This window comes from Oncorhynchus mykiss, chromosome 15 (genome assembly GCF_057628025.1).
Source record: "Oncorhynchus mykiss isolate SJ-2025 chromosome 15, ASM5762802v1, whole genome shotgun sequence".
NCBI lineage: Eukaryota > Metazoa > Chordata > Actinopteri > Salmoniformes > Salmonidae > Oncorhynchus > Oncorhynchus mykiss.
The window spans coordinates 31,659,776-31,683,891 of record NC_143036.1 but is presented as its reverse complement, the minus strand read 5'-3'; the positions used below and the strand labels follow the sequence as shown (position 1 = coordinate 31,683,891).

Genomic DNA, 24,116 nt, shown 5'->3' with positions numbered 1-24,116 from the left:
CTACTTCTCCATTAGCTTCTAATGATGTCATACACATGGAAACACATGGAGACGCCGAATGCATTACCTTCTCAATTTCTTCGGAGCAAGATAAAAGTGTTTTGTTTTTCCACTACACTCTCCTCCTCTATTTTACCTCTCCTTATTTTCACCCCCCGCTCTACTCTCCTCTCTCCCCTCCTCCTTGTCATTTGTCATTTGAAGGTTTACTCAGAGCCTGAGTGACTAGATTTATCAAAGCAGAGGAATGGAATAACCAGATATTCATGAGAAGAAAAGACAAGGGAGAGGACTTTTCCTTGATTGGCTGGGGATGGATTGATTGTGTGTGTGTGTGCGTGTGTGTGCGTGCGTGCATGAGTGTGTGTGTGTGCATGAGTGTGTATGTATGTACATGTTTTACTATACTTAGTTGGTTTACTATTCTTGTGAGTACCAGAAGTCCTCACAAGAATAGTAAACCAACTAAAAATCAGAGAAGTGAGAACATTTGGCCAGTCTTCACTTGTAACAAGGCTATTTTAGGCTTAGGGGATAGGGTTAGGGTTAGAATTAGGTTTAGGGGTTAGGTTTATGGTTAGGAGTTAAGGCTAGCTTTATGGTTAGGGTTTAAGGTTAGGGTTAAGGTAAGGGTTAGGGTTTCGTAAGAAATAGCATATTGAATGGGAATATATTGTTGGTCCCCAGAAAGTCCTCACAAGTATAGTAAGACATAGTTGTGTGGGTGTGGTTGTGTGTGAGTAGCTCGCCAAACAATTGTGAAAGTACATGGCAATTTTCAAGTGTTCCACTGCAAACTGTCATGAACGAATCTCACAAGATTCACACACCGCAAGCTCCCAGCTAATGTCTAATCAATGAAACATCGACATTATCCCATCCCTGGTTAGCCACTATTGGCTTAAAAAGCCAAACCTAACACAATATCTGGCAATTCATTTCCAGAAATATTGCCCCTGTCTGTCTGTGTGGTGCACGTGTTTGTCCATCACTCTGTGTAGCCAGTTGATGTGATAACCGTCTTGTGGGCTGACAGAAGTACTTTCCCCAAAACCTTCTCAATTAAATGTTAACTGCAAAGTAGGCTTACCTGGTAGAAGAATATAATGAGTTAGTGTATAATTTGTGTATAGTCTTTGTTATTTGCCAACTTTGACATGAAATGAGCAGCAGCAGTACAGAGCCATTACTAGACCAGCACATTCCTCACAAGCTAGATGAACAATTAAAGGGCCGGATGCGCAATAAAGGGGAATTACACTCAAAAAACTAAATGTGTTAGTTTTCTTCCAGACCTAAAAAAACATCTTATTCTGATGTGATTTAAGCATTGACATGGACTCAGAACATCCAATTTCGTTGTTTCTCTATGAACAATTACAATTTTAAGAGTGAAAAACTAAACTAAATCTAAAACCAGGAAAAATAAACTGAAAACATAATTTTGGAAAATATAAAACAGAATTTTCTGAAAAAATTACAGATTTTATAGGGCCCCCTCAGAATTGTAATGCCCCCCATTATTTTACCAAGTATATTGATAGAAAACATGGTGCACTACTTTTCTTGTACACTAAGGACCCAGGTTAGAGAAGATAACAATGTGCTCATTTGAAAGCTACACAAAAATGAGCAGCACACAACGTTACATTTTTAAAAAAAAGTAGCTGTCATGCAAGAAATGTTGGAGACTCCTGGTCTAACCACACGATTGACCCTGCTGAAAGAAAACAGCATAGGCTGGTGACTAGTCTTCGTTGTGTTTTCACTGGTAACCAGCCTTTGCTGTTTTTTGGACACTGCTCACTGCTCAAAACCAGCATCAAGTCACATTATGCTGGCGTGTAAAGTGATGTCTAATTCCTACTGGAATCAAGCCTGAGTCGGGATATCCAACAATTGGAACATTTAGTCGCAACAATTTTAATTTAGAATGTCTGACAAGGTAAAAAAAAAAAAAATGTGGAAGACCACCTCAACCAATTAAACTGGAACAACTATTTTAGTAAAGGGCGTAATAATTCCAACTAACAGATTGGGTTAGTTTAGAAAAATGTTTGTTGTTTATCTGTATGTAGCATACAATAAATCAATAGATTAATAATCAATCAGTGTACATGCAAAAACATAGACATTGAAATCAAACTGCAATAGAACATGCTGGGAAATATGATAATGATGAAGGGTGTGGTTTTGCAGACCAGAATGACCAGCTAGAGACCATGCTGTACCAGCATATACTTAAAAAGGAAGTGGTTCTTGACATGTTCTTTGTCAGGGTAGTAGATTATATTGTGACCGACAGCCTTGGTTCGTAGCAAAATTTGAAATTGTGTTTTTTACATAATAGTACAGACTCAGAGCTAGAAAATTGTATATCATACACTGCAGTTGAGGAACAATGGGAAAGTAATTCTGCTTTGAAAGTTGATAAACTTGTAACCCCACTTTTGAGAAAATGGCCCTTGAATGTTTTGGTACATCTACTGGAGAGCTCTTCTTTGTGTACACCCATTCAGGATCGTTCACACCGTCTTAACCCTTAGCCAGGGGCGGAGCCAGAGGGGTGTCCAAAATTTTATTCGCTACTGGCAGTTTGATGCTGATTGACATCTCATTTCACCTCTTGTTGAAAGAAGCATTTATTTTGCCTGTTCGCTAGCACATTTTTTAAAATCGAGGACAAGGAAGAGATAATATTAACGTTGGTTGCGAGATACAGAAGAATAAGATTAAGAAGCACATACAGAAGAAGAAGAGAGAATATTTCCACAGCTCCACAAGCTCTTTTCACGATTGGCAAAAGCATCATATTTGAAGTAAGTTTTAAGGTTTGGCATCGGGTTTAGGTTTCCTGAACAGGCTATGGAACTTTTATGAAAGTTGAGTCGCTGTGTAAGTTAATGTTAGACCTTTGGCTCCATTAACAGACAGTTAATCAGATAAGAGAGATCGGTTCCCAATTTAGTAATACACGCATATACAGTGCAGTATCGTAAGTTACAGTATCCGAATGTTTAGCTAATGGGGGGGGGGGTTTAACTAGTAGGCTACAGCTGTCAGTGTTCAGCAAGTTAACATTCAGCAATTCAAAATCCATTAACTCAGTTAGATTTTTGTTCTTGAACTCGAAACAAACAATTGTTATTATCCATCTGTTAAACTCTTTAGAGATACTGGTGACCATTTGGGAATCTACCCTCCCACATTCAGCTGGAACGGTGGCGCATGGAACGCAAAAATATTCTTAGAAATATTTAACCTCCACACATTAACAAGTCCAATAGCTCAAATGAAAGATAAACACCTTGTTCATCTAGCCAGCAAGTCAGATTTCTAAAATGTTTTACGGCGAAAACATAGCACATATATATGTCAAACCACCACCAGACACAGCTCATTTGAATAGCCAAAACATGCAATCAACAAACGCAGGATTAAAAAATAAATCATTCACTAACCTTTTGAAAATCTTCATCAGATGACAGTAATAGGACATGTTACACAGTACATTTTTTTTTTCAATAATATGCCATTTATATACATAAATGTCCATTTACATTGAGTTCATGTTCAGAAATTACTCAAAAATGTCCGCAGGAAATCTAGGTAGCGCGGCAAGATAACGTAAATAGACATAAACTTTGACTAAAAATACATGTTCTACATATAGTTAGAAAGATCCACTGCTTCTTTATGCAATCGCTTTGTTACATTTATTTTTAACGTTACAGAAATCGCACACTATTCAATATTCTGAGACGGCGCTCAGATATAAGCTACATTTCTCCGTAATGTTGGAGTCAACAGAAACACAGATTTCAGCATAAATATTCCCTTACCTTCGATGGTCTTCGTTCAGAATGTTCTGGAAAGGTTCATACTTACCCAATACATCATTTGGTTTCAAGTCTTGCGTCTTTGTATTAGCTACTGCTAATAACATCAGCTGAAATGCACCCAAAATGTCCTCTGGTCCGGAAAAGTTGCGCATCAAAACTTCAAAATTACATATTATATGTCGACTAAACTGGTCAAACTAAGTGCAGAATCAAGCTTTAGGATGTTATAGACATACAAAACAATTTTCAATTCAACCGGTCTTTGCTTGTCCTTCTTTTGAGTGCTGGAACAAAGGAATGGCTGGGACCAATTCGCGCCACAACGCACAACATATTTTCTCATGGCACACACTAATTTCACTCCCATAGGGCCAATTCTCGCGGGATTTGAACGATTAAAAGCTCTACTGAATGAGGACATCTAGTGGAAGACATAGAAAGTCTCCCCAGAATCATAACTGGTTGGGAAGGGTGGGGGCGATGACGTCAAATTTGCTCCAACTTTCATGACCACAAAAACTAGTTTGGAAGAATGCCTGCCCTGTGAGTTCTGCTATACTTACAGACATAATTCCAACGGTTTTAGAAGCTTAAGAGTGTTTTCTATCCAATAATAATTATTATATGCATATATTAGCAATTTTTGACAGATTTTTTTTTCAGTTTACTAGGGGTACCCAATTCCTCCAAAGGGGGCTCATAAGTCCTCATAAGTCTGCCATATCCTTAACAGGTTTTAACATTACTCAAAAGATTACCACCATTTTCAGATAGTCTGTTTGCTATTGTAAAGGTGTAAGAAATTATAGCTAGCTAAGTTACTTTCTGCAGAGTAGGGCTAGCCATGATCTAACTAGTAACTTACTGCAGAGTAGTCCTAGCCATGATCTAACTAGTAACTTACTGCAGAGTAGGGCTAGCCATGATCTAACTAGACATTTATGCTGGTAGTTGATTTTAAGGTACAGTTATAATCATGGTGATTTGTAATTAAGATTGAGATTGGACTAAAATGTGGGTAATTGGATGCTTAGATGCAACCATAGACTGTCTTATTTTTGCATAGGGTCAATTAAACATCAAAATAAATGGCTAGATATCAGACTTCTGTTCCAAAAGGTCCCAATTATAGGCCAGGACTATACTTTAAACTACACATTTTAGTTTGCAGCTGTTAGTATCTAATCTTGTGGATCCATTAATTATACATTTCCATGGAGATATGAGAAATTATTTAACGTGTATTTCAGACATTACAAGATCCAGAGAAGAGGGTCCTGTACAGCCGTGTTTGAAAACATTTCCCAGAACTCAGCATGGACAATTCATGGCTTGAATATTCTGTAAATCAAGATTTGACTTATTGTTTGCAGATGTGCTCCTTTTGACTGCCAATCAAAATATAGCGCAGAGAGGTCATCGAGAGACTGATGACTCTTGCAAGGGTCATTTTTTTAGTCTTAGAAGAAATAGCAAAGCATGACCCTCTCATAGAGAAAAGGATGAATGTGTGTGGCAATCCAGAACAAAGTTCTTGGGGGTTTAGCTGAGATGGTACAAAGATAAATAATAAGATAAGTAATAGAAAGTGACGTTTTTTTTGTGTAATTGCAGATGAAAACCAAAGATTTAAAGACAAAAGAACAAATGTCTTTAGTTGTGAGGTACTGTTACAACGGGGCCATCCACGAAAGCTTTTTACACTTTCAGTCAGCTGAAAGCTTAGATGTAGCAGGTCTCACAAAAATGATAATTGATTGCCTTGAAAAACATGTTCTGGACTACAGAAATAATCTTGTGGGGCAAGGCTATGACGGTGCATCCGTCGTGAGCGGAAAGCATTCTGGTGTGTCTGCACGGATTAAAAACAGTGCAGGATTTGCATTTTATGTGCACTGTAATGGACATTGTTTGAATTTGGTTCTTGTCGATGCTGTAAAATCAGTGCCTGAGGAAGTTAACTTTGTTGCTCTCCTGCAGAAGCTTTATAACTTTGTATCTGGCTCATATGTTCATCTCAAGTGGATTGCAGTTCTGAAAGAGCTGTATCCACAGCAGCACCCCAGGGAACTACAGAGTTTTACGGATGTAATGTGGGCTTGCAGTTACATGGCATGCCGCAATCTGAGGGACAGGCTTCCAGCAGTTCTGAGAGTGCTACAGGATTTCACACTTGAAAATAGTGGTGATAGATCAGTGGAGGCAAGGGGCCTTCTTTCTCAGATAGATTTCCATTTCATAGGGCGTTTGGTTCATAGGGCTTTTGGTTTGTAAAGTGCTTGGTGATGCCAAATGTCTTTCTGATATGCTCCAATCCAGCTCTCTTGACCTAGCAAGAGCTGTGGATCTAGTAGGTGCCCTTACAGACACATTACAGGACTACAGAAGTGAGGGTTACTTTGGAGAACTATGGAAAGAGGTTGAAGAGATGGCAGAGCACTGCAAAATAAGTGTACAAACATTGTGTAAAAGACAGCCTAAATCAAGCTTAAGACTTCACAACCCATTGATGATGAGCACTGGAGGACAGAAACACAGAGACCAAAGTGATGGTGAGAGCTTCCAAAGAGCTGTCTTTTATCAGGTGCTTGACAGTCTCACAGCCGAGCTGCCGAGGCGTTTTTCAAAGAAGAATTGCGAGATAATGCAAGGGGTCCGGTCTCTCAACCCGAAGAGTACAACATTCTTGAATGAGGAGCATCTGTTTGCCTTTCGCTCAGACCTTTGAGTCAGATTTCGAGGACCTCAAACATGAGGCTCATCAAACCAAGCGGCTTCTTGATAGGAGAGAGAAAAGTGGAAGGGACAGACCGTCTACTCTTGACTTTGTTGTGTTTCTAGGACCTTATAAAGAGGTCTTCCATGAGCTATTTCGACTTTGTAAGATTTCTGTTGTTACACCAGTCAGCAGTGCTTCTTGCGAGAGAAGCTTCTCAGCTTTAAAACTGATTAAAACCCACCTTAGGACAACAATGGTTGATGACCACCTTAAATCCCTTCGGAATTCTCAGTGTTGAGTCAAGGAGGGCACGCTCCCTCAACATGGATACGTTTGTGAAACATTCAGCCAGTTCTCACCAGAACCGCAGAATTATGCTGTTTTAAATCTACCTAGGATTATTTGGCATTTAGGCGGTGCCTCTTGTCATGATTAAAACCTGCACTGTGTACAAGCTAGTACACTGACATTCTAAAATGATAAATCCAAAGGGTATCATGCCACACAGATTTAATTTGGTCTTGGTTAGGCCAATTCCAAAACTTGTCTTTGCTATTAGTTAACATAATATATATGAGCATAAATATGATACTGTTTGTAATATTGATGGGCACCAAAATGATCTCAAGTCCGTTTCTGCTTGATACCTGGTTTGTCAAATTGCAGTGTATTTTTTTGTAAATTTACTTTTTTGTAAATAAACTATGCAATTTATGTAACACACAAATGCTATCTTATCTCCTTGGTACTTGAGCTTTATTTTCTGAAAATATTTTTGATGCTCAACACTTATAGACCCAGATTATATATTCATGTCCCAAGTCCCTCCAGGATGTGAGTACAGTGTGTGTGTGTGTGTGTGTGTGTGTGTGTGTGTGTGTGTGTGTGTGTGTGTGTGTGTGTGTGTGTGTGTGTGTGTGTGTGTGTGTGTGTGTGTGTGTGTGTGTGTGTGTGTGTTAGAGAAATGTAACTGCAGTTCCGAGGTAGAGACACTGACTATTCATAGTATGTTAAAGAATTCTAGTGAAGTAACCCTTTTGGACCACACTATCTGCCACATTGATGAACTCCGGGTTAAGTGAAAATAAAACTTCTACCTCTAATCAGCAATCATAGGATTCATTCACGCTCCTTAGGTGCCAGGTTAGGGTTACACACAAATGTTCTGTCATGGTCTATAGACCCCCCTTGGCCACCCCATAAAACTCTAGTTCCACCACTCCCCTTAGCCCCACCCATCTATTTAAGGCCATGTGGTAAACACACACACACATGCAAATGAACTGAATACCCCAAAAACTTTTACACTGAATTTCAGCCCTGCCACAAAAGGACCAGCTGACATCATGTCAGTGATTCTCTTGTTAACACAGGTGTGAGTGTTGACGATGACAAGGCTGGAGATCACTCTGTCATGCACCCAAGAAAGTCCAGCAAGCGCCAGGACCGTCTCCTAAAGTTGATTCAGCTGCGGGATCGGGGCACCACCAGTACAGAGCTTGCTCAGGCATGGCAGCAGGTAGGTAGGTGTGAGTGCATCTGCGCGCAGAGTGAGGCAAAGACTTTTGGAGGATGGCCTGGTGTCAAGAAGGGCAGCAAAGAAGCCACTTCTCTCCAGGAAAAACATCAAGGACAGACTGATATTCTGCAAAAGGTACGGGGATTGGACTGCTTAGGACTGGGGTAAAGTCCTTTTCTCTGAGGAATCACCTTTCCGATTGTTTGGGGCATCCGGAAAAAAGCTTGTCTGGAGAAGACAAGGTGAGCGCTACCATCAGTCCTGTATCATGCCAACAGTAAAGCATCCTGAGACCATTCATGTGTGGGGTTGCTTCTCAGCCAAGGGAGTGGACTCACTCACAATTTTGCCTAAGAACACGACCATGAATAAAAAATGGTACCAACACATCCACCGAGAGCAACTTCTCCCAACCATCCAGGAACAGTTTGGTGACGAACAATGCCTTTTCCAGCATGATGGAGCACCTTGCCATAAGGGAAAAGTGATAACTAAATGGCTCTGGGAACAAAACATCAATATTTTGGGTCCATGGCCAGGAAACTCCCCAGACCTTAATCCCATTGAGAACTTGTGGTCAATCCTCAAGAGGCGGGTGGACAAACAAAAACCCACAAATTCTGACAAACTCCAAGCATTGATTATGCAAGAATGGGCTGCCATCAGGATGTGGCCCAGAAATGAATTGACAGCATGCCAGGGTGGATTGCAGAGGCCTTGAAAAAGAAGGGACAACACTGCAAATATTGACTCTTTGCATCAACTTCATGTAATTGTTAATAAAAGCCTTTGACACTTATGAAATACTTGTAATTATACTTCAGTATTAACATCTGACAACAATATCTAAAGACACTGAAGCAGTAAACTTTGTGACACAAATATTAATTTCCATTCTCAAAACTTTTGAACACGACTGTATACTAGCAATATCAAAAACTGAAAGTGTCCAGATAAAAATCTTTCCAGGTTTTTTATCATTATTAAATGACACTAACCTGACACACTTGTCTAGATTGATGGGTCATGTAATAATCTGACCGAAGTGGAGTGTCATAATCCCAAGTCATTGTACTACCAATACAAACATTGTCATAGCTGTTGTATGAATCTGCAGGTAGCTAAAGCTAACAAACTAGGTTCAATTTCAGCTAGCTAACATTAGCCTATAACTAGCAATAGAAACAAAATAGAAACTGATATCTAAAAATGTAGCTAGACTCTTACCTGTATAAATGGGTGAACGGTTCATGGCAAACTGGAACCATTTAACTCAGTTTTGTTTGTAGCTACATTTTGTTTGGCCAGCGTTGTCAAGCCTCTCCAGTTCACACTGACCGTGGCGTGTGCAGAAAGTAGCCCATAACTTTTTCCAACTGATCTGTCGATAGCGCCAGGTAAATTCGATAGCGCCTGGTAAATTCGATAGCGCCTGGTAAATTGTAGTTTTCGATGGCTAACGTCATATCTTTCAAAAACGGTGCAGTAGAAAGGTGTGTCAACACATACTGAACAGCTCACGTTAAAGACAGAAGCATGCTACATGGCAGACGAAACCAAACTCATCTCCCAGCATGTCCAGACTACCCATTATCTCAGCCAATCATGGTTAGTGAGAAGGTTCCTGTCTTTTTTTCGTGGCTAAACCAACTAGGCTCCTAATTTAACAATTTTATTTGTATTCATGGTGGGAATACAAGTTTGTTATCAAGGCACATGAAAATTCCCATGTTCCAGAAGGCATTTCTGCTAAAAAAAAAGACATTTTGATAAAAAATAAATGTTTACGTTCAAATGCCGCCCCTGTGAAGTAGTGACGTGCGACATACGCCTAGTTTTCTTAAGAGTCACATTTTTAACAATTTTATTTTTTAAGCCTAAATAAATTCAGGATTCAAATTTGCTTTAACAAGTCACATAATAATTTGCATGGACTCACTCTGTGTGCAATAATAGTGTTTAACATACATTTTCAATGACTACCTCATCTCTGTACCCCATAAGGTCCCACAGTTGAGCAGTGAATTGCAAACACAGATTCAACCACAAATACCAGGAACCTTTTCCAATGCCTTGCATTGGTAGATGGGTACAAATTTTTTAAAAAAGCAGACAGTGAATATCTTTTTGAGCATAATGAAGCTATTAATTACACTTTGGATGGTGTATCAATAAACCCAGTCACTACAAAGATACAGGCGTCCTTCTTAATTCAGTTGCCAGAGAGGAAGGAAACCGCTCAGGGATTTCACCATTAGGCCAATGGTGACATTACAGAGTTTAATGGCTGTGATAGGAGAAAACTGAGGTTGGATTAGCAACATTCTATTTACTCCACAATTACTAACCTAAATGACATTGAAATGAAGGAAGCCCGTACATCATACAAATATTCCAAACATGAATCCTGTTTGCAATAAGGCACTAAAGTAAAACTGGGAAAAATGTGGCAAAGCAATGAACTTTATGTCCTAAATACAAAGGCAAATCCAACATACCACATCACTGAGTACCACTCTTCATATTTTCAAGCATGGTAGTGTCTGCATCATACTATGGGTATGCTTGTCATCGGCAAGGTTTAGGCAGTTTTCTAGGCTAAAAAAGGAAAACAGCTAAGCATCGGCAAAATACTAGAGGAAAACCTGGTTCAGTCTGCTTTCCAACAGATACAGGGAGACAAAATCACCTTTCAGCAGGACAATAACCTAAAACAGAAAGCCAGATATACACCAAGACGACATTGAATGTTCCTTAATGGCCTAGTTTCAGTTTTGACTTAAATTGGCTTGAAAATCTATGGCAAGACTTGAAAATGTCTGTCTAGCAATGATCAAAAACCAACTTGACAGTTGAAGAATTTTAAGAACAATAATGTGTGGCATCACTACAGATCTGGGTTCGAACTCGGGCTGTGTCTTGACCGGGAGACCAATGAGGCGGCACGTAATTGGACCAGCGTTGTCCGGGTTAAGGGAGTGTTTGGCTAGCTGGGATGTCCTTGTTCCATTGCGACTCCTTGTGGAGTTGTACGTTGTTTCCCTGTCACATTGGTGCTTCTGGGTTACTAGCAGTTACTTATATAGTATATTGAGGAAGAAAATAATAGCATACTCTGGTGTGGTTATGCCAAATGGTTACACTAGTTAATTTAGCAGACAAGATTTGCTTATAATTCCATGGGATTATTTTATATTATTTTACAGTATGAAGAATACAAATGAACAAATATAAATATTTTCTCAGAACAATTTGACAGGGGTGCGCACATGCGGCTATTCTGTGTTGAGCGGTTAACAAAAAAATAGGTACTCCTGTATGCTTAATTTAGAGATATTAATGTGACTTTAGTTGTTCTACAAACATTGGGCAATATGTTTTGATTTTTAATACATAGTACGGCTGCATGATGAGACTCTAATGATGATTTGAAAAAGGTTGTTTGAAAGGCATGTTTTTGCACAGGCTGTACACACTCCAATAGTCGCTCATTCACAATTTAACAAGCACTTGATAATGCCTCGAATTTCACGGCAGCATCCCCTTTGTGGCTGTAATGACAGCTTGGCACATTCTTGGCATACTCTCAAACCAGCTTCATGAGGTAGTCACCTTGAATGCATTTCAATTAATAACAGATGTGCTTTTAAAAAAGTGAATTTGTGGAATTTCTTTCCTTAATGTGTTTGAGCCAATCTGTTGTGTTGGGACAATGAAGGGGTTGTATACAGAAGATAGCCCTATTTGGTAAAAGACCAAGTCCATATTATGGCAAGAACAGGTCAAATAAGCAAAGACAAACGACAGTCCATCGTTATTTTAAGACGTGAAGGTCAGTCAATACAGAACATTTCAAGAACTTTGAAAGTTTCTTCAAGTGCAGTCGCAAAAACCATCAAGCGCTATGATGAAACTGGTTCTCATGAGGACCGCCACAGGAATGGAAAACTCAGAGTTACTTCTGCTGCAGAGGATAAGTCCATTAGAGTTACCAGCCTCAGAAATTGCAGCCCAAATACAGTGCCTTGCGAAAGTATTCGGCCCCCTTGAACTTTGCGACCTTTTGCCACATTTCAGGCTTCAAACATAAAGATATAAAACTGTATTTTTTTGTGAAGAATCAACAACAAGTGGGACACAATCATGAAGTGGAACGACATTTATTGGATATTTCAAACTTTTTTAACAAATCAAAAACTGAAAGATTGGGCGTGCAAAATTATTCAGCCCCCTTAAGTTAATACTTTGTAGCGCCACCTTTTGTTGCGATTACAGCTGTAAGTCGCTTGGGGTATGTCTCTATCAGTTTTGCACATTGAGAGACTGAACACTTTTTTGGTTACTACATGATTCCATAGCTGTTATTTCATCGTTTTGATGTCTTCACTATTGTTATACAATGTTAGAAAATAGTTTTTAAAAATGAGAAAAACCCTTGAATGAGTAGGTGTGTCCAAACTTTTGACTGGTACTGTATATTTCCAGATTTTTTTTATATCTCCTAGATTTAGGAATTACATTTCAAAACTTCTTTCTGTCCTTTTTGCCATTTATGAATGTGTTATTTTATTTTTTTATTTTTTATTTCACCTTCATTTAACCAGGTAGGCTAGTTGAGAACAAGTTTTCGTTTACAACTGCGACCTGGCCAAGATAAAGTAAAGCAGTTCGACACATTTAACAACACAGAGTTACACATGGAATAAACAAACATACAGTCAATAATACAGTAGAAAAAGTCTATATACAGTGTGTGCAAATGAGGTAAGATAAGGAAGGTAAGACAATAAATAGGCCATGGTGGCGATGTAACTACAATATACCAATTAAACACTGGAGTGATAGATGTGCAGAAGATGAATGTGCCTCGTATCATCACAAAGAGGAAACTTAAAAAACTTTAGTGAACAGGCTTTTTTTTGTTTTACATTAGCTTTATTTTAGCGAACTTGATTGTATTTCAGCTATCCCTGAACCTGATTTAGCTTTGTGCATTTTTGCAGATGTCTTCAATGCTATTGTGCGTAATTATGCTCCCTTTAAAAAATGAAGGGTTAAAGGTGATCGAATGCGTGGTACACTCTGGAATTATCAGACGTCATTCATAAAGGATGCCAGGATCACAGGCTTAGGCCGGACTGGCAAGATTTTAAGCAATTGAGGAATCATTGTGTAAAAAAAAAATCATAAAGGCTAAATCTGATTTATGTAACTGCTCTTTTGGATTGTCATGGGAACCCAGTTAAATTCTGAAAAACTGTCAAATCCCTGAAGGGTTCTACTTCCTCCTCTCTGCCAAAACAAATACATTCAGACACTTGCCTGTTTACAGAAAAAAAATGCCATCATTGATGCATTTAATTACCGTTTTATTTCAGAGGGCTATCTCTTTGAAATAACTTCTAAGCCTATCCACAATGATATTGGGCTGGATGCTGATAGGGTAAACTTGCTGAATGAATAGAGAAATGATAGTCAAAGCTTTTCTTTTAGGCTATTTACAGAAAATTGGTTTGCTAGCAATAGACAACAATAAATCTACAGGGGCCGACCAATCGGATCCTGGTCTGATAAGGGTGCAGCGCCCATTATTGTTGGCTCAATAACCCACATTTTTAATTCAACATTGTTATCAGGAAATATCCCAAAAGTATGGAAATCAGCTCTCGTGGCGCCACTCCATAAAGTAGAGATCTTAGTAGAGATCTTAGTAGAAATCGTAATGATAATCACCCCATTTCAAGGCTTTCTTGTCTAGCTAGGATTCTTCAACTTTGCTTCTTTTTTTTACCTGAGAAATGTATTTAGCGTTTTGGGACCTGTTCTCTTCGCTGTTTATATAAACACGATTGGTCAATCTGTTAAAAATGGTCAACCTCGTCTGTATGTAGATGATACTAGTATGTATGTAATTGCCCCGACTGTTGATCTGGCTATTCCAAAACTACAGGCAGATTTTTATAGCTATACGGGAATCCCTTGCTGATTTAAAACTTGTGCTTAATATGGGTAGAAAAAAAACGTTTAAGAATGTTTCAGATGAAATACACGTTCAATCATTAGATGGTTCTCCAATCGAACGTGTTCCCGCAGATAAATATTTAGGCGGTTGGATTGATATGGATTTGACATTTAAGAAACATATACTGTAGATGAGCTGGTTAAGAGGTTGAGATTTAAAATTGTATTTTTCTACAGAAACAGATCGTGTCTTTCTCCAAGCAATAGGAAGCAGATTATTCAGTCAACATTTAATCTGTTCTTGATTATGGTGAAATTATTTATCAAAGTGCAGCTGCTACTATTCTTAAACCCTATGATGCCATCTACCAGTGCAGAATACAAATAATATATGATGTCATCTATGTAAAGAGAACAATATCTGTGAACTATTTTGCATTTCAAAAGCTGGTCAAAGAGATTGGTAAATGTGCAATATACAATAAATATGTAATTTTTCACAGTTGTTGATTTGATGGCATCTCTGTGCTACAGAGGCAGATCGAGGTATATAACACAAAATTATCATTCCATCCCCCTGATTATGACTGAAAAATGAACGGTGGGGCATCTCATCTGTCTCTGGGATCGGATGCATCCATCCTTCCTTCTCTAGATCCCCATCTCCCTCTCTCCTTAACTCTCTCTCTCTGAGATAGCTATCCAGCCTTTTTTTTATCCCCCTCTCCCTCCCCCTCTCTCGCTCCTTCTCTTTCGGAGATACAGTAGCTATGCACAGACAGCCTTCATATGTGCAGCAGGGGAAAGTGACGGGCAGAATGGCAGCTTTAATATTGGAGTGATTGCCACTGATAAGGGTAACGGCTGTGGAGAGGCGTGAGTGTCATCCCTCCCTCCTTCGCAATAAACACTTTCATTTTGTTTGCCGGAGAGATGGATGTGCTGAATAGACAACCTGAGGAGCAGTGGAGGGAGGGAGGAGATAGATGGGAAGGATGGGGATGCATATTCAGTATTAAAAGATCAGTCAGAGGGTCGTGAAATATGCTGGCCACCGACTCAAAATGCAAACCTGAGAAATTGTGGTCTGTATTATATTCATAGTGATATTTTCATGGGAAATTACATAAAATGCATAGTAATATTCCATCTGTCCAGATAATACGGACAACTTCAACATATTCATTGTGTCAGAATCAGTAATGAACAATGCCTGAATATTGTCCACTGTTTTACACAGACAAAATCAATAGATCTGTGCAGAGGTGTAAGGTTGCTTCCCAAAAGGCATTTGGGACGCAAGCAATGTCTAGTGTAAGTGTGCAATTTGGCCAAGGACATTGAGGCATCAGATTGCTGATTAAATTGACCTCCTTTTCCAAAACTCCTTCAGACATCTTGACTTCTCAGGATGGGGCTGGAGGCTGGGTGGAGAGGCCATTTGTTACTATTTTATGATATGTATTGCATTTGAATTACTCCCATCTTCCCCTCCAACTCAAGTCAGCAGTTCAAAAGATATTTTCCTGTCGTGACTTTTCTATTTTGTTATGGTAACACTTTACCTTAGGATACTAACATTAAGGGTGCCTTAATGTAGAGTGTTACCATTTTTTTGTTAATACACAAACTAAGAGGCTAAAGCTGTTCGATTTTCCGTTGGTTTTAGATTGTGTTTAATTTGACTCGGGGCAATAAGACAGCGTGACCAAAAAAATGATGTGAACAGCTGGGGAGCTGAAATCCGCATATCGGAAGTAAAACGAGAGAGACACAGACAATTGCTAATTAAAATCAGTGGGAAAACGACTTGAAAATTGGACTTCACATCAGTTTTCACAGTCTGTCTTAAATATTTTGGACGTTAAAATGAATATTATGGTTGCAGTATAACAGCAAGGAGTAAACTTAATCTGGGTTTGTCTTTATTCTGTAAATGACTCCAGCTATAGGAACAGAGAATGTGAAACATCTCAGAAAGCTCAGGCCAAGCATGAATCCCTGTGGACCTTTACAATTGCCAATTATTGCACATGATGAACCCCATGTATTTTCATTTCAATTTCCTAAAGCAAGAAGTAGTGGGCTGCCGGTCGATGAGTTGAAAGTTAATCTAGAGGTAGAAAGATAGTGACCTTCAGGCTTCTTTGTTTTTAGCATACGCTAGAACTTTTCAGCTTGTCAGTCAAACTGGAACGGTATCCAAGCCAATAGATAGAAGGTGGACTGTGTGTTGATGTAAGGCTCATCGCGGTGTTTTGATTGGCTCTATACTCATCCTCAGCTCCCTGAGGGGTCCTCATTAAGACTAAACGCTGAGGGTGACCTTTCCGTCGCCCAACTCCCCCCACCCAGCTGGCCCTAATTACCTCCCTCATTACCCCCTCTGAAATAAAACACAGATCCAAGATGGCTGCCTCATTACCCCCTCTTAAATAACACCAGCACCACCAGGTTGAACCAAGATGGCTGCCTCATTAGCCCTTCCTAAATAACACCAGCACTGCCAGGTTCAACCAAGATGGCTGCCTCATTACCCCTCCTAAATAACACCAGCACCACCAGGTTGAACCAAGATGGCTACTTTTTCCCACAACTGATTTGCTATACTCTCTTTGTGATGTATGTTGGCCTAGTGGATCTCTGTGCTGTGGATGAATCCCCCCTTCACTCTTTCACTCTCGCTTTCCCCCCAGTCTTAATTCCATAAGTCCTGGCAGTATCATTTAGACGTCGCCATCGCTATGGTGATCGCTGATGAGACGATAGGGTGATCAGCTCTTATGGGATGTCGGAGAAGGAGAGGGAGAGAGAGAGAGAGGGCTGTAAGTAGCCCTCCTAATGATGGCACTAAAGTAACATGCTTCATTATTTGGAATGCTGCATAAATTGAGCAGTGCGTGGAATCATTTGGATTGATTAAAATACTAATTAAACAGGTCTTTGCAGAATTTGAGGAGTGAAGTAAGGTTCAGCTCTTCAGGGTAATTTGCATACCCTTCATCTGGGTAAATGGGATTTAAAGGACCCTCTCTCATTCTCTTTCCTTGGCTCTCCCTCTCTCTCTTCTCTCCCTATTTCCTGGTACATTCACATGCTAACAAACTCAATTAAAATTATACTCTATTCACCATATTATTTGGCATAATCTATTAAGGCCCCTTTGATTTTGTTTTTTCAATATAAATGTATCCATCAAAGCAAGGGACTCAAAGGGGTAGACATGACCAGAATAAAACAAAGTCTGCCAAGTGTAGATCTTAAATGTTGGACGCTCAGTCGCTGCGTCACTTACTTTGATTTTCATGACAATATCTTTGTTAAATTTTGCATTTGGAACCAGCGTGGGAATACTTGAATTGATTAATAGATGTATGGATCAAACTCATCGTGTGATCCTATTAAGTACTGCAAGAACCAATAACAATGAATTATGCAGTACATCAACTAGCACTTTTACATTTAAAATAATTTAACAATGTAAACATTCACTGGTGCCTCAGCAGCTGACTGTGTGCAAAGGTCTGGCCCCTAAACCACTTTAAGGCTAACTACCCCCCCCCCCCCCAAAAAAAGTCCTCAGAGCAAAGTCACAAGAAAATCTCCACTCCACATACTGTATGTGCTCTAGACACTGTACTGTAGGGTATTCTGTGATCATGTAGGGTGGTTGTGCAAACTCTTTCAAAATCTAATCTGGTGTACCTTAGCCAACAGTAAGTGTGACTTTGAACAGTCACTGATGAGTTTGGAGTTTGAGTTGGAGTTATAGGCTGACGAAGAGCTTCGGGTAGAAACGTTTCACAATAAACTGTGAGAGAATGAATCTATCTTTAATACACACTTACACTGTCACACACTCTTTCTCCCAGTCTCCTGTTCCATTATAGAACTGGAAGGTCAAACGTGTTCTTCTGCGCCATTCATTCCTCTCACTAAAACACAGCTAAAAAAATAGATATATACAGTACCAGTCAAAAGTTTGGACACCTAGTCATTCCTGGGTTTCTGGGTTTTTCTTTATTTTTTGCTATTTTCTACATTGTAGAATAATAGTGAAGACATCAAAATTATGAATTAACACATGACTCATGTAGTAACCCAAAAAAGTGTTAAACAATCAAAATATATTTTATATTTGAGATTTTTCAAAGTAGCCACCCTTTGCGTGGTTGCCAGCTTTGCACACTCTTGGCATTCTCTCAGCCAGCTTCATGAGGTAGTCCCTGGAATGCATTTCAATTAACAGGTGTGCCTTGTTAAAAGTGAATTTGTGGAATTTCTTTCCTTAATGCGTTTTAGTCAATCCGTTGTGTTGTGACAAGGTAGCGGAGGTATACAGAAGGTAGTCCTTTTTGGTAAAATACCAAGTCCATATTATGGCAAGAACAGCTCAAATAAGCAAAGAGAAACGACAGTCCATTATTACTTTAAGATATGAAGGTCAGTCAATGCAGAACATTTCAAGGGCAGTCGCAAAAAACATCAAGTGCTATGATGAAACTGGCTCTCATGAGGACCGCCACAGGAAAGGAAGACCCAGGGTTGCAGCCCAAATAAATGCTGCGTGAATCAGGCCTTCATGGTCGAATTGCTACAAAGAAACCACTACTAAAGGACACCAATAATAAGAAGCGACTTGCTTGGGCCAAGAAACACGAGCAATGGACATTAGACCGGTGGAAATCTGTCCTTTGGTCTGATGTGTCCAAATTTGAGATTTTTGGTTCCAAACGTGTCTTTGTGACACGCAGAGTAGGTGAACAGATTATCTCCGCATGTGTGGTTCCCACCGTGAAGCATGGAGGAGGAGGTGTGATGGTGTGGGAGTGCTTTGCTGGTAACACTTTTGGTGATTTATTTACAATTCAAGGCACAATTAACCAGCATGGCTACCACAGCATTCTGCAGCGATACGCCAACCCATCTGGTTTGCGCTTAGTGGGACTATCATTTGTTGTTCAAACAGGACAATGATCCAACACACCTCAAGGCTGTGTAAAAACTATTTGACCAAGAAGAAGAGTTATGGAGTACTGCCTCAATCAGCCGACCTCAACCCAATTGAGATGGTTTGGGATGAGTTGGACCGCAGAGTGAAGCAGCCAACAAGTGCTCAGCATATGTGGGAACTCCTTCAAGACTGTTGGAAAAGCATTCCAGGTGAAGCTGGTTGAAAGAATGCCAAACACGTGCAAAGCTATTATCAAGGAAAAGGGTGGCTACTTTGAAGAATCTAATATATTTTGATTTGTTTTACACTTTTTTGGTTACTGCATGATTCCATAAGTGTTATTTCATAGTTTTGATGTCTTCGCTATTATTATACAATGTAGAATAAAGTAAAAATAAAGAAAACCCCTTGAATGAGTAGGTGTGTCCAAACTTTTGACTGGTACTGTACATAACAATTACACTCACACATAACTCTTGCATTTTTTATGTTTCTCACCATGTAGTTCAGCAGAAGAAGCAGCTGGAGAAGGAGACAGGTGTGAAGATCCTGGAGGCTGGAGTCAGCGATGTAAGTCCTGTTTCATCATCTATCTAATAAGATGGGAACCACAGAACTATAATCATTGACTTAAATGGGGATGCCCTTTCTAATTATTATATTTCTGTGCTGGGAACATCTAGCACTGACTACATCCATGTGGAACAGAAAATAGATTATTTTTAATTCGGAAGTTTACATACACTTAGGTTGGAGTCATTAAAACTCGTTTTTCAACCACTCCATAAATTTCTTGTTAACAAACTATAGTTTTGTTAAGTTCGTTAGGACATCTACTTTGTGCATGACGGAAGTAATTTTTCCAACAATTGTTTACAGACAAATTATTTCACTTATAATTCACTGTATCACAAATCCAGTGGGTCAGAAGTTTACATACACTAAGTTGACTCTGCCTTTACACAGCTTGGAAAAATCCATGAAAATAATGTCATGGCTTTAGAAGCTTCTGTTAGGCTAATTGACATCATTTGAGTCAATTGGAGGTGTACCTGTGAATGTATTTCAAGGCCTAGCTTTAAACTCAGTGCCATCATGGGAAAATCAAAAGATATCGGGCAAGACCTCAGAAAAAAAATTGTAGACCTCCACAAGTCTGGTTCATCCTTGGGAGCAATTTCCAAATGCCTGAAGTTACCACGTTCATCTGTACAAACAACAGTACACAAGTATAAACACCATCGGACCACACAGCCATCATACCGCTCAGGAAGGAGATGCATTCTGTCTCCCCGAGATGAACGTACTTTGGTGCGAAAAGTGCAAATCAATCCCAGAACAACAGCAGAGAACCTTGTGAAGATGCTGGAGGAAACAGGTACAAAAGTATCAATATCCACAGTAAACAAGTCCTATATCGACATAACCTGAGGAAAAAGGGGGAAGCCCCCAGAAATGGACAATGACCCCCAGCAAACTTCCGAAGCTGAGGCAAATTGGCTTAAGGACAACAAAGTCAAGGTATTGGGGTGGCTATCACAAAGCTCTGACTTCAATCCTATAGAACATTTGTGGGAAGAACTGACAAAGCGTGTGCGAGCAAGGAGGCCTAAAAAACCTGACTCAGTTACACCAGCTCTGCCAGGAGGAATGGGCTAAAATTCACCCAACTTATTGTGGGAAGCTTGTGGAAGTTAAACAATTTAAACTCAATGCTTCCAAATACTAAGTGTATGAGTGTATGTAAACGTCTGACCCTCTAGGAATGTGATGAAAGAAATAAAAGCTGAAATAAATCATTCTCTCTACAATATTTCTGACATTTCACATTCTTAAAATAATGTGGTGATCCTAACTGACCTAAGACAAGGAATTTTTACTAGGATTAAATGTCAGGAATTGTGAAAAACTGAGTTTAAATGTATTTGGCTAAGCTGTATGTAGACCTCCGACTTCAACTGTATATTGAATACAATTTTTGTGCGATTGCATCGTTATATCTTACCGAGTAAAATCCCTAAAGAGAATACTGAGCTTGTCCTCCCAACACCCCAACATGCAACATCATTGTAAAGGAACTTAACCAAACCTGGAATGTTCCAGATCTCTTTACACTGTGCTCTGATTTGATTTGACTGGGGTGTTCTCCAGGGATATGGCTCCAGATGTGGCAACTTGGCATTTAATCACCACGCTCCCTTCTGCTACCATCCATACCGCCTGCATCCGTTATGAGGCTGCCATTATGCAACCAGACATTGATCTTGAGCCGAAATGAATGCCAAATGTAGTTTCCTGTTAAACGTGTCGCTTTGATACACGTCTTCTGTATTCATTTCCTGTCCTCCTTGGCATCGTTGGTTCCCATGGAGGATAAAGAACAACAAGACAAAGCGCAGTGCGTTTTGACACTTTAAATAGCCGATGATAGTGGCTCAGGGAAGGAACAGTAAGCGGATTATCTGGAGAGCTGTCACTCTGTGGCTGCCCAAAATTAAGAGCAGTGCAGAAGTATACTTAAGATGAGCGTGGGCATGAGAGCAGGGGAGATGTGCATTCATTCATTGGTGACGCTGCTAGTAAATATTCAAATGTAGCTAGCAATGTGCATATTGGAGGTGAGGGTCTAATCAAGCAGCCATTGATGCGCTGGAGTCCTCCTAGCAGACCCGCGTCTAAATGAGTTTTTCTATGGAAATGAGACAGACATGGCACTGTGAGCCATGAAGATTATCACGAGGCATGCTGGGAACTAAATGGATGTGGCCTGTGTGCTGCTGCCGTCGTCAATGGCAACAGGCATAACATAGTCGGGACCGTTTTCCTCGGTCAACGCTACACTCACTGTCCTCCTATGGCCAACTCTGTCACACGTTCTAGTAACCGGACTAGTAACCGGAAGGTTGCAAGTTCAAACCCCCGAGCTGACAAGGTACAAATCTGTTGTTCTGCCCCTGAACAGGCAGTTAACCCACTGTTCATAGGCCGTCATTGAAAATAAGAATTTGTTCTTAACTGACTTGCCTAGTTAAATTATGGAAAAATGTAAAAAAAAAAAAAATAAGTTCTCTGCGGAAACCAGAGTGAGGGCGGGATCTATCTTTAACCTCAGGAGTGTGAAATCAGAGACAGACGGTGTGTGTGTGTGTGCGCCTGTGTATGTGTCAGTAACTATGCATTAGCCTTCAAAACACAACAGAAATGTGTGCATAAATTGACAAAGAAAGTAAATGAGAATAAGTTAATAAAGGCACAACCAGTTAGATGTTATGGGGTTTATATCATGTCGTAAGAGATCCAATCAAATTGGAGGAGTCCTCCACTATAGCACAGGCTTACATCGGAGAGTGCCTGTTCTTGCATGGAACCAACCAACCTGGTGTCCTTAAGAGTATTGAGAGTGGAGCTGACACAGGGTGCTTCCTCATTGGGCTCCGGTCTAAAGTAGTGCACTACATAGGGAATATGGTGCAATTTGGCACACAGACAGAGCCTCTCCGTCCTGTCCTCGCCCTGTCTATCTTTGTTAAAAAAGGGGACAAATGACAAAACAGCTTAGGAAGATGTCCTGATACCACGGACGTCGATAGCAGAAGATGTCGACGAAGATAAGCCAATGTCAAAGTGAGGAGATGGAACGCTAATCGGTAGACTTCACAATATCTGGTCCTCCTATAGATTTTCCAGAACCCGTTTTCTTACAAATATCCCTGTTTTGCAACTCATTAGCTAAATTTGCCACACTCTTTAGGTAATTACACTTTAATAAGCATGACATTTTGTAAGTAATTTAAGTTGCCGTTACGTTTTATCAAGGCGATTGCTTGCTGTCCAGATCACGTTAGTGTCTCCATACTGTAACAGCACTCCTGCGAATGTGTGAAAAACTATCTTAGGGAAAATCGAGAGGGGCAAGAGGGGTAATAGGAGAGGGGTGGTAGAAAGCCTAATATATACAATATTTTTGTTCATCTCAATTCCAGCACTCTATCATCATATTGTTTTTCACTAGGGATGTGAAATGTCGACATTGACAGTAAATGAAAATCCTACAGAGAATATAAATGTGCATAGACCTCACAGCACCACCAGGCAGCCAGTTGGAGAATCAGCCTCTAGTACAGATCATACCATACAGTTTCAGCAGCCTTCCGTTTTGTGGAGAGATGTTCCTAAAAGGCACACAGAGCTCCGTGACTGTGCATCCTCTCCACTTTTCATCCTCCCGTCCTGTTCGTGTTCAGGAGGGGTCGAGGAGTCACTACGCATCTGGAGTGTGAGTGTGAGAGAGAGAGAACGTGAACGAGCGAGAGATGGCGCAGGACCTGAGGGTTGCAGACTCCTGATGCAATGGTTTGCGCTAGCCAGCAGTATGCAGACATAGACACAGTGTGACTGCTACCAGTGGGGGTTCTGAGGAGGGGGACGGGTGGGTAAGTGGCTGGGGGACAGGGCGGGGTTGGGGGGGGGGGGGTCTCGGTCAGACGTCCTCGCTGGGTTGCCTAGGGAGTCCTGACAGACAGCTGCCGCCCCTGGTGTCACCACCCACACCCCTCCCCAATTCACAAACACCCCTCCTCACACCCCTCGGCCTATCCCCAGGTGAGAGGATGATGCTGTCATTATCTCTTCCTGAAAAGAAAAGAAAAATATGATAAATAATTAATCACAAAATGGATGTTAAAAGGTGGCACCATCACAGTGGAAGACCATATATCGTGTTCTTCAAAACAACAAGATCACCAATGGTTTCTCATTTGATCAGTGTTATTTTAAAATCATTGCTTTTACATGAATGGCTGTTTTTTTAAGAATATGTGTTTATCAGCGTACCAGTTGTCTTTTTTATCAGTACATCTGAATACAGTGTAAAGGCATCCTCATACATAGGTTCGGTTTGCTCCTAGCAGAACTCAGCTATGGTAAAGCAAACCTCTGTGCTCGCATACTCCCTAAAGACCTTTGCTTGAAAAACAAGAAAAAAGCAGCAATATTACTCGTTTGTCCCTCTTGAGCCACTGTAGCAACAGCATAGCCATAACACGTCCTCAAAATATTCTGTAATTAATTTGGACTTATTTGCCGAGGAGCTCTTAGTCGTGCAATTTTACATCTAGCTAA

General features: G+C 40.1%; 1 protein-coding gene across 5 annotated transcripts in view; it reads left to right on the top strand.

Moving 5' to 3' along the window:
- ptprn2 (protein tyrosine phosphatase receptor type N2) overlaps positions 1-24,116 on the top strand; it is a 266,847-nt gene that overhangs the window by 159,491 nt on the left and 83,240 nt on the right. For all 5 annotated transcript variants that reach the window (XM_090199919.1, XM_090199918.1, XM_021563054.3 and 2 more), the window contains exon 11: positions 19,501-19,565. In XM_090199919.1, the coding sequence (XP_090056045.1) occupies positions 19,501-19,565 (65 nt within the window). The remainder of the gene's footprint in view (positions 1-19,500; positions 19,566-24,116) is intronic.